This window comes from Elgaria multicarinata, chromosome 15 (genome assembly GCF_023053635.1).
Source record: "Elgaria multicarinata webbii isolate HBS135686 ecotype San Diego chromosome 15, rElgMul1.1.pri, whole genome shotgun sequence".
Lineage (NCBI taxonomy): Eukaryota > Metazoa > Chordata > Lepidosauria > Squamata > Anguidae > Elgaria > Elgaria multicarinata.
Window position 1 is genome coordinate 22,424,578 of NC_086185.1, and position 11,979 is coordinate 22,436,556.

The window sequence follows — 11,979 nt, forward strand, 5'->3', positions numbered from 1 at the left end:
CTTGAGAAAGGGGGACAAGTGCCCGGCCCTTCATTACAGGATCCTGATGGAACACTTAGTGGGTGAGAAGTATGGGCTGAGGCAATCCAAGCAGGACTTGGCCAAAGTTGTGTGTGTCCACTGACAGCCGCTTACCTCCCCTCCTTGGCAATGCTTTTAAAACTTGATGTTGTGCAGACTTTATACTGTTAGTTTTACCCTACCCTGTGCCTGCTTACCCTACTCTGTGCCTGTTTGCATTCTCTTCCCCTCCTTATTGTTTTACTATGATTTTATTAGATTGTAAGCCTATGCGGCAGAGTCTTGCTATTCACTGTTTTACTCTGTACAGCACCATGTACATTGATGGTGCTATATAAATAAATAAATAAATAAATAAATAAATAATAATAATAATAATAATAATAATAATAATAATAATAATAATAATGCTACTCCTCGATGCTCTGTCATGGAGCACCATAAGCCACTAGAGGAGGAAAGTGCCTCAGAGGACATGGGCACCACTATGGCTGAGTTCGAATGACATGCTAATCGACTGGGGGTGGGGGATAGGAACAGAATGGGAAACAACTGTTGATTAGCATGTTGTCCGAATTCAGTCTATGTCTCAGTCCTAACTCAGCCCCCACTAACTCACTTTCCCCAACTGCCACTAACTCCGCCCACCATTCCATTCTAGCCCTTGCTGTCAGTCATTCCTCCATTCACTCTTCAGTTTCAATAACCTTGGGTAGGAGGGAGGATTTATCAGGCTTTGTATTTTATGGTGTTTTTATTTGTGTTGCACCCTGCCTCGATCCAGAGGGAGAGGCGGGTAACAAATAAATTATTATTATCATCATCATCATCATCATCATCATGATCTGGAAGTGTCTCACCGTCCTGGGCCTGAAGCGAGAGCGCGTGGGTTGGCTGCCTCGGTTACTATTTATTTATTTATTTCATTTCTATACCACCCAATAACCAAAGCTCTCGCGACTGTTCACTATGCCCCATCTGGAGCAGAAGAGGAGGGTGCAGCTCTGGGCAAAAGGCATGCTAGGAGTTGTTTTTGTTTTCTGTGGGGACAAAGAAAATCACGACAACAGCTTCAAGACGGCCCTGGCCAGGCATTGAAGGTGAGAGAGCTTGAGAGAAAAGAAGCTACCGAAATGCTTAGCTATTACACATGGCGGTGGCTTGGCCGGAAGTGACGCTATGCTCGAGGCAGGAAGGAGCGCTGTTGTCTTCGTCGTCATCGGGAATCGTCGCCTTACCCGGAAGCGGCTGCGGCCTACTCGCTTGTGGCGGCCAGTGGAGCCTGGCGGTTGCTAGGCGATGGCTCCGGTGTCCCGCTCGCGGAGCCCGGTGGAGTCTCCGTCCTCCCGGCGCGGGCGCGGTGAGGGCTCGGCCAGCCCTTCTCCGCCTAGGCCCAGCCGGAGCAGGCGGTCCCGGTCCAGGTCCCGGTCCCGGTCCCGCGAGCCCAGTGGGTTTCGCCAGCGGCCTGGGCCCCCGCACCACTTTAGCCACCGGCACGGCCTCGAGCATTACGGCAAGGAGCAGGAGGAGTCGCTGCGGCAGAGGCGAGTGACGAGCCCCGTTGGGTCCCAAAGTGTCGCCAGCCCCACTGCCCCCTCTCCCTCCCCGCACCTGTTTGCTGTGTCGGTACGTTTAAATCAGCCTCCCCCGCCCAGCTTAGCTCCTTCCCGGTGTCTTGGACTATAACTCCCATCAGCCCAGGCCAGCTTGGCCGTCGGCCAGGAATGCTGGGAGTTGTAGTCGAAAACATCTGGAGGGCACCAGGTTGATTTAAATGTATGCAGGCTTTCAACTGAGGACGAACAACCCCAACACCCCCCCCCCAGGTCAGGCTGCAGTTAGGAATAAATAATAATAATAATAATAATAATAATAATAATAATATGTTTATTTCTTACCCACCTCTCCCTTTGGATTGAGGCGGAGAACAACAGTAGAACAGGAATCAACACATCTTAAAAATTCATGATTTAACATTGATCTGGATAGGCCTGCCGGAAAAGGCTAGTCTTTAAAGCTGCCTTAAAATCACACAGAGAGTTAATTTTACAAATCTCCTCCGGCAGGCCATTCCACAATCTGGGGGTGACAGAAGAAAAGTCCTCTGGGAAACTGATGTCAGCCTAGTTTTAGCTGACTGAAGTATGTTCTCCCCAGAGGACCTGAGTGTGTGGGGCGGACTATATGGGAGAAGGTGATCCCGCAGGTAACCTGGACCCAAACCATTTAGGGCTTTAAAGGTAATGACCAACACTTTGTACAAAAAGCTCTCTGGGCGGTTCACAAAATAAAGGGTGGGCATGCTTTTTGAAATGTCTCAATCCCCCTGGCCAGCAATTCCCCCCCACACACAACCCCACAGTCTCTCAAGTACAAATATTCAGGTAGTTTCACCATTTTTGTCTTTCTCCAATTTGTGGGTTGTTGGCCTTCCCTGTAAAGCAGCAGTTTACCAGAGAAGCATTTCCTGGGGGTTTTGTTGTTTATTCGTTCAGTCACTTCCGACTCTTCGTGACTTCATGGACCAGCCCACACCAGAGCTTTCCTGGAGTAGATAATAAATATTTCCAAGGCAGTTATTGAAAGGAGCAGAACTGCCAATATACACTTAAAGCAAACTCCTGGAGCCATAAAAGCTGTTGGGTTTGATCTCTGTGGTGGTCCAAAGCCTTACACAGAGCCAGTGTGTTGAAGTGGTTAGAGTGTTGGACTGGGAGTTGGGAGATCTGGGTTCTAGTCCCCACTCAACCACAGAAGCTCACTGAGTGCCTTTGAGGCAGTCACAGATTCTCAGCCCAACCTACCTCACTGGGTTGTTGTTGTGAGGATAAAAATGGAAAGGAGGAGGATTATGTATGCTGCTGCCTTGAATTCTTCCACCAGGAAAAATAACAGGGTATAAACGTAATAAATAAATAATGAATTAAATATATGTCTTTGGGCTCAGGTACCTAAACAACCATCTGCCCTCTCCTCAAGATTGTCTTCAGATCTGGGTCCCCAGATGTTAGACTACACTTCCCATAATCACTTGTGGCTAGTGATCATGAATTCTAGTAGTCCAGTGTCATCTCTGGACCTAAGGTTGAAAAAGACTAGCTTAGATGGATAATAACCCAAGACAGGGCCTTCTTGGTGGCCAGACCCTGCCTGTGAAATGTTCCCATGGATGTTCACCTGGCACGTACTTTATTTGCATTCACATGTGAGATAGGGTGTTTTATGTTACGGGGTGTTTTATATTACTGAGCATTATTATTTCAATGCTTGTTTTGCTGCTGATTGAGTCTTGGCTGCAGTTTCCTGTATAAAACAGCTCCTTAGTTGTTTTATGATTTTAAATTTAATTCCTGATAGGTCTGCCGTTTGATGAGATATAGACTTTTAAGTAAAATATTTTTTAAAAGATGTCTCAATCTGACACTCAATTTGATTTCAAGTCTCTCCTGATGCAGTGCATTAATATCATAAAACATCCCAGCTTTTCTCCAAGTATTTCTACTTGTTCCTTACCATTGTTATATCTTTATAGCTGGGAGATGGTTTCTGTGGTTCCAGGACATTGTGGGTTAGGATGTGATACATAAACAACTTATATAGTTGAATTGACTTTGATCTCAGGCAGCAATTCTATGTACGCTTATGTAGGAATAGGAGTCATTGAATTCAGAAGGATTTACTTCTGAGTAAATACTCATAGCATTGAGTAGATAGTGATTTTAATGGGATAAAGCTTCCCCAATGCATAGATGCAAATGTCTCATACACTGAATTTGCTGTTGTGGGGTTTTAGATCTGCTTTAGGATAACCTTAAAAGTGTGTGTGTGTTGCTATTGGTCAACTAGGTTCCGAATTGCCTTAGCATTAAAGGCCTAATTACCTATGGTCAGGTTTAACCCTTTCACTCCTATGAGTCTTGCACCTTCTGTATGAAAGCATGCAAAGTGCCGATATATTGATATCTGTGTTCAAAATGCATGTTGTTTTTGTATGTTTGTAGCTTACATCACAATGTGTCATGTTGATTTTTTATATGTGCAAGGTGTGTTCTGGGTTATAACAGACTTGTCTTTTACAGGAGATTAAATGAGAGAGAAAGAATAGGTGAACTCGGAGCACCTGAAGTTTGGGGGTTCTCACCGAAAGTTCCTGACCCAGAGTAAATAAAGTTGTTTTTAATTTTGTTTTCTCTTCCTCTTTTATACTTCTCTGCCAATGTGGTGATGTAAAATATATTTTCTGTTCTACTTTCTCACATTTTGAAGCCCAGTTCTCCATCTCTAACTTGGACAAGGGTGGAATCCAAGCAGATCAGATTGTAGACTCCCTGGAATGTTAAGCTCCAATTCAAAATTATACATGTATTCTGGTATAGTGTCTGGAACATGGCATAGAAATATATTTTATTGAAACTCCTACTCTGAAAGCCAGTCCACTTAAGCATTTCTATGTTTTTGGTTTGGCCGTATGAAAAAAGTTTTTCAAGTTAAGCTTTCATCTTTTGTATTTTATTCGACTAAGATTAAATTGTTTTGTGTTCTGCCCTTAAATCTAGTTCTGATGAACATACCCCTGCAGAAGATGAAGATGGGACATCTAAAAAGAGCAGCTCCTCTGATTCCAGCTCAGAAGGTATTCTATATAGATTAGATGTTTAGGTACATCAGTAGCTTCTATGAAAAACCAAGTAGTTGGGAAGGCAACCTGGTGCTGTCCAGATGTTTTGGTCTACAGTTCCCATAAACCACAACCAACATGGTCACTAGTCAGACATTATGGAACTTGTAGCGCAAAACATCTGGAGGACACAAGTAGGAATGCTGGAGAAATCTGCTGCGGACCCCAATGAGGCCGGATTCCCAAGAATCTGACCTCCAGAGTCCGCAGCGGAGCAGCCTCCCCCTTACCTGTGCATCCTTGGATTTTGCACAGGGCGGCTCTCTGTTCTTAAAAGATGAAATGGGCTAATGGCACCTGCCATTATCCTATCATGGGAAAATTACAGCTGTAATTGGCATATTTTATGCCATTTGCAGCCATGCGCTTCCTTCTATGTAAATTGCACCTTGTATAAAGACAGAGACTCCCCACACACAAACTCTAGCGGATGCGCCAGGACTCTAGGGGAAATCCACAGGCCCCAAGCACCTGGATTTCCTTGCAGCTGCGCCCCCCCCCCCCCGAGAACATGTTGGTAGGTTCACCCATTGCACCTGATTGTCTGCCATTTAATGTATTGCAGATGGAATTGCTAGAATAAGTTTCATCAAAAAGAATTAAGGTTACCAATTCCTGTCTCAGGGACAGTTTCAGTTGCCTTAACAACTGCATACAGATTACTTGAAAATGTTATTCTGTCCCCCCGTGCTGCGGCAATCCATTCGCCTGTCTGTCCTGCCCTCCCCACTGTAGAAAGCAAGGCTGTAGTTTTCCCCAGTAGGTCTGAAGAATGTTTCTGCAGCTGAGAAGCAGTTATGGTTTCTTTTAAGGGAGCAGTTGCTGCCTCAGAGTCAGGAGCTATCAGCTCAGAGAGAAATGCGTTGGAGTGAACGGTTTGCCTTGATTGTAAATCATTTCCTTTTCAATTGTGTTTTCAGAGGAGGAGAAGAAAAAGAAGAAGAAAAAGAAGCGAAAAGTTGCTTCACGTATGTGCGAGCCTGTTGTTTATGGCTAGTGTTCCCGTTCTGCTTTTATAATCTTAATCTGCCCTTCTTCCAGGGAGCGCAGGGTGGGATACATGGCTCTTCCCTAAGACCACTCCCTTTATTCTCTTCTTATGAGATACATTAGGTTGGTAAAGTGAATGACTGGACCAGGGTCAACCAGTAACCTTCATAACTGAGCCGGGATCTGAACCTGGGCTTTACTGGTCCCAGCCCAACACTGGAATGGATACACCAGCCTTCACCGAATGGGCTCTCCCCAACATGCGTTGGACTGCAACATCCATCATCCCCAGCTACTGTGGCCATGGTGGCTTGGAAGGATGGGAATTGCAGTCCAAGTCGTCTGGAGCGCATCAGGCTGGGGGAGACAACCCCAAACCCTGCTGGGTTTCCATCCCTCGCACCCTCATGTATTTTGTGTCTTCCCCCCCCCCCCGATTGATTGACTGATTGGTGATTAATGTTTCAGGTGAGGGGGGAAAGAAGAGAGCTAAGAAGAAGAAGAAGAAGAAGCACAGAAAGTAAGATCTCTTAAAACCATACACGCGCATCTTATTATTTATCCTGTTCCCTCATCTGCTATTTACAAAGCCAAAGGGCCTGGTCAGCGAAACTATGGTTAGCAAAACAATGGTTCTCTGGGGTTAGCACTAACCACAAGCCGTGCTGTCGCACACAACATTTGAAGCCACGGTTAGAGCTGCCAACCCTGCTGCAGGCGGTCCGACTGTGGTTAATGAGTGAGCAGGGAAACGCATCGCACAAGACACCTTAAACCCTCCTGCTTAACCAAAAGCCTTAACCAGCAGGGCTTAAGGTGTCTTCTGAACAGGTCTCATGTCTGTGGTGTCACCAAGAGAACTCTTTAAGACCATGATTCTGCTCTTAGTTATTGCTTTTTGTTAAAGTTTCTACACTCAATTGTGTTTTTTTTACCTTCCTCCTTTTTGTTCTTGAATTCGCTCATTTTCACCAGTGTAAAATATTTTAGTGAGGTGATGTGTAATGTAGGGATAGCCACCACCTTGGACGGCTTTAAAAGGGGGCTACGCACATTCATGGAGAATAATGCTATCAGTGTCAACCAGTCATGCTGGCTATATATTATGTCCAGTGTCAAAGCCAGTATACCTCTGTATATCAGCTGCTGGTGAAAACAAGCAGGAGGGTGGTCTAGAATGCTGGACTAGATGGGCCTTTGGTCTGATCCAGTATGTTTTTAATACAACTAAGGCTGCAATCCTATACTTGGGAGCAAGTCTTATTAAACTCTTATACTGAGTACACAGGCATAAGATTGCACCGCGAGGGACTGAAAAGGGTGGCAAAATTTATTTTATTCATGTGGTGATCTTTATAAAAAAAAACACCTTCACAGGCTTCAGTGGGACAGACCCGGTTCCCCTTGTGCTGCATTGCTTGTTGTACACGCACAGGAAAAGCACAAAACTTTTCGTAGGCCATGGGTGGTTTCCTATATACGCCTTAATTCATACTTCAATGCCTTTATCTTTCCACTCATTCGTTGATGCTGCTGGTAATTTCCAGGGGTGACAGTTGGCCAAAGCATTCCACCCTTGTTCCCAGCCCTCTTGAACTTTGATTTTACAAATTCACTGCATCTCAGCCCTTCTTAACAGAAAAAAGTCCAAGAAGAAAAGGAGTAAGAAGAGCAGGAAGGACTCCAGCGAGTCAAGCAGCGAAGATTCTGATGATGAAGCACTGCAAGGGGATGATCTCTGGATTGAAAGATCAAGTAGGTTGTCACTACCCAGGATGTCTGACAAAAATGCATTCACATACACATCCTTAAAGGGTTGTGGATGGATGTCGGCTTTGAAATGATTTCTTTGTAAGATAACTGCTAATTCTTTGTTTATTTTATTTTATTTTTATTTATTTATTTAAGGATTTTTTTATGCCGCCCTTCAGCCAAAAAAGGCTCTCACGGCGGCTTACAAAAGTATTTCTTGACAGTCCCTGCCCACAGGCTTACAATCTAAAAGACGTGACACAAAAGGAAAGGGAATTGGGAGGGAGGAGGAGGAGGAGGGGGAAAAGGAAAGCAAATTCAGGCACTACAATCTTAGTTGTAAAGTTCAGCAGTGACAGTTGGTAGCAGGAGGGAGGGGGCTCTCAGCTGGAGCTGGACCCAGGCACGGTGGAGAGGTGCCTGGCTGCTGCTTCCTCCCTCACTGGTGGCCTCTCCAGAGACAGTTGGAAGCAGGAGGGAGGGGGCTCTCAGCTGGAGCTGGACCCAGGCACGGTGGAGAGGTTTAGTATCCTGCCTTTTTCTGTTGAAAAACTCAAGGGTAGGAGGCTATCAAAAGAAATATGCCATGCAAATAAGTCCAAGACCAGTAGAAGGGAGGGATCCATTGAGTGAGGCAGATCAACAGAAAGGTTGGCAAGGATATAATAGGCATTTTTAATGCTTTGCAGAATGCTTTGTCTTCATTCCTTTTTTTTTTCTTGACTCCTTGTAGAAAACACAGATGCAGTGGACTTCATTGGACCAGAAGCTCCCATTACCCATGCCTCTCAAGATGACCGGCCCTTGAAGTAAGATTTCCGACGTAAATATAGTTCCTTTCAGTTATATAGCTCACACAGACGTTCAGAGCCTTTTGATCTTTTGTAAACCGCTCAGAGAGCTTTGGCTATGGAGCAGTATAGAAATTTAATAGTTGATGATGATGATAGTAATTTTTCATTAATCACAGTCATACTTATAGTAAGCACCCTTTAAGGTTGGCTGGTGGTGTTATCTTCATACTACAGCTTGAGGCCTGAAACTTGAAAGAATAGTAGCTTGCTCAAGGCCATTAATTCATGAGGTGAGATTTCATTTCAGGACTTCCTCTTTCTCTTGGCGCTCTGTTAGGCAACACACTAGATATATACTGTCCTAGAATTGATCATTTAATGGGTTGGAGGTATAGTCCATCACCCAATCTCCCAACTTCCCAGTGTGAATGCATAAAGGTACACTGCATTATCTATGGATTCTGAATAGACCTGCAGTGGAACCACAAATCTTACATTTCATTCTGAACATGTTGCCTTCATTGTGAGGGGAAATTGGTTCCCAGGCTGCACTGTCTGTCCCAGCCTCTATACTTGGTGTTGCCCAGGCAAAACAGTAAGCTTAACCAGAGGAAAGAAATAAGAAAACCTAACTAGGCCACCATAGTTTGCAGCCATGAAGGTTTCTAGCTTGCTTAAATAGTACTGGGATGGATTTAGCAGATTACATCCACGATTTTGAAAGGCTTAGCGACTTCATTTGTTTGAGATGGTGTTCCCTTTATTTCTTAAAGCTATGGACATGCTTTACTCCCTGGTGAAGGCGCTGCCATGGCGGAGTATGTAAAAGCTGGAAAACGCATCCCTAGGAGAGGTGAAATTGGCCTCACCAGTGAAGAGATTGCATCATTTGAGAAGTCTGGCTATGTAATGAGTGGCAGTAGGTAGGTGTCCTGATGGGAATTGCTATGAGGCTTTACTACATTATATGGATTTATCATCTGTTTAGCTCTTACATACTGCAGGGCGTGGAGGGGTGGGGGAAGACATTTATGTTACACCTAAGGAAAACTGCCCTTGTAGTAAAGGGAATATTCTGTTTTGGGTTGAACGGGGGTGGTGTTGGTGTTGAATGCTCCCGGTTCTTAATGAGCGCTGTGTACCTCACCAGACATCGGCGAATGGAAGCTGTGCGTCTGCGCAAAGAGAACCAGATCTACAGTGCAGATGAGAAGAGAGCCCTGGCATCTTTCAACCAGGAGGAGAGGCGGAAGAGAGAGAACAAGATCCTGGCAAGCTTCCGCGAGATGGTCTACAGAAAAACCAAAGGCAAAGACGAAAAATGAGCTGCTTGCTCTGCTTGTACACCACCACTTGGAACCGTTGTCGGCCATCCCCGCCTGATAATAGCAGTTTGAAAATTGGTGTGTCCAGTCCCACAGCCCTGCTTGCTTGGGCCTAACGCTGCCTCAACTTTGGAAAACGGTTCATGAGTATTATAACAGTGTTGGCAGGTTTTGTTAACAAACTTACGTGGCTTTGCCAATAGCAGAAGTATACAGGCCTGCACGAAGTGAGGTAGGAATTGAGCAAGGCCAACCGTCACGCAAACGATACCAAAATATTGCTGGCAATCAGAGATGTTGCCATCTGTTGATGATCTGGGAACGCTTGTTAAAATTCTGAGCCGCGAAGTAACTAGCTCATCCCAGATGGATAAAAACAGGGACTTCCATGGCTGAAACTTGTGGTTTTATTAAGGTCACTTTGCTCTACGTTCTTGGATAAAAAAATGTTGAGCCCAAAGTGCAGGACAGAATAGATTGAAGAGATCTTTCATTGGCCTAGAGAAATAAAAGATGGCCCAATGACATTGTGTGTCTACCCCTGTACACCCGACAAGACTGAACCACTCTTAATGCTGGACATCACCTTTATAAGCTTCCTGTCCAGAATGTATGCATTTTTTGTTTGTAAGTAAGCGTTCCTCCCTTCATTTTTAATAGCACAAATTGGCTTACACCGTAGTCTTGGGGTTTTTTTTTTTTTTTGCTCGGACACCTTGTAAATAGAATTACATCACATAGTACAGATTTAACTTCGTTATTTTCAAATTCTGTATATTTGGCAATATGAAGAGTGATGACCTAGAACTTACAAAAGAAGAATGTAAGCTTCTTCCTGCCTGACATTGTAAATAGTGTCTGAATAGGATGGATGGGGTAGATATCTATAAACTGGTGGGGTGGTTCAAAGGTCCATGTCGCAGTTGCACAGGCTGTGCGTTAGGACTTCTGACCGCCCCCCTTCAGAAATCTTTGGGGCTGCCCAACAGGCCATCCCCCCCACTTCAGGACAACCTCAGGGCACCTCTGACAAAGCACAGGAAGCTGCAGTCTGAAAAGGGGGTGGGGGGAACCAAACCCAAAACAAAACAGGAAAACCCCAGTGTGTGTGGGGGGGCTTTATCTGCTACATTCTGAGTACCCCTTTCTTGCACTCTTCCAAAATATTTTTAAAATAAAGTGTTCCCTTGGGTGCATCTGATCACTTTGTGTGTTGCTGTCTTTCACATGTTGGTTTGCCAGTTTGAAGCCATGATTCATTCTCTGAAATTTGTAGGAGTGAGGTGTGGGAGGGAAGCTGCTGTCACCTTATTCTAACAACTTTGAATGCACTAATTGTTATTTGGAGACTTGATTCTCAAATTTGGATTTGGGGGTTATGTAGAACAGGCAAGTCTTGAATGTTCAGAAGAGGGCAACCAGGATGATCAGAGGTCTAGAAACAAAGCCCTATGAAGAGAGACTGAAAGAACTGGGCATGTTTAGCCTGGAGAAGAGAAGATTGAGGGGAGACATGATAGCACTCTTCAAATACTTAAAAGGTTGTCACACAGAGGAGGGCCAGGATCTCTTCTCGATCCTCCCAGAGTGCAGGACACGGAATAACGGGCTCAAGTTAAAGGAAGCCAGATTCCGGCTGGACATCAGGAAAAACTTCCTGACTGTTAGAGCAGTGCGACGGTGGAATCAGTTACCTAGGGAGGTTGTGGGCTCTCCCACACTAGAGGCCTTCAAGAGGTAGCTGGACAACCATCTGTCGAGGATGCTTTAGGGTGGATTCCTGCATTGAGCAGGGGGTTGGACTTGATGGCCTTGTAGGCCCCTTCCAACTCTGCTATTCTATGATTCTATGAAGATCGAATATCCCCTGGTGGAGGTCCCTAAAAAGGGGACTGTCAGTTACTGACAGTGCGAGTTTGTGCAGGCCAAGCTTCCTTTCCTAGTGTATATTGTGCCCATATAGACTCAAATGTCACAGTAAATGGGGATCTCTGACTCCCATGATCTACTGGCCAGGAAGCAACTGCAGGATGGATGGTCTTAATGCTTGGTGTAATGATTCACATTTTTCATATTACCACTGTCTATGAATTAAGTAATTTTAATATTCAGCAAAAGAAAAAGAAAAACCACCCCAAAATGGCAATGCACTTGACTACGAGTACACAAACTTTTATTTACAAAATGAGACACAGAAAACCTACATAAAGGAGAGGGGTTTTGTTTGTTTGTTTGTTTGTTTTAAAAAGCAACAACTCAAAGGGAATTAAAAGTTGACTGTCTCCATCATGGTGATTTTGCTTTCAATTACATCTTTGAGCCACTTTTCTTTAAAACGAGACTCTCCTGGCCTATAAAGAGAAACATCGGAGGAGATATGAGTGGATATTCCATGCAATCCAAAAATGTAGTTATGAGC

The 11,979-nt window shown here is 44.6% G+C and overlaps 1 protein-coding gene across 1 annotated transcript; it reads left to right on the top strand.

Annotated features, from left to right (window-relative positions):
- The first annotated feature begins 1,253 nt into the window (after positions 1-1,253).
- Positions 1,254-10,761, top strand: NKAP (NFKB activating protein). Its single transcript, XM_063141765.1, has 9 exons — positions 1,254-1,565; positions 4,101-4,181; positions 4,578-4,654; positions 5,620-5,667; positions 6,158-6,209; positions 7,329-7,444; positions 8,175-8,250; positions 9,009-9,158; positions 9,386-10,761. Exons 1-9 carry the CDS (start codon positions 1,321-1,323, stop codon positions 9,558-9,560), a joined length of 1,020 nt encoding a protein of 339 aa, XP_062997835.1. The 5' UTR covers positions 1,254-1,320; the 3' UTR covers positions 9,561-10,761.
- The last annotated feature ends 1,218 nt before the right edge of the window (positions 10,762-11,979 follow it).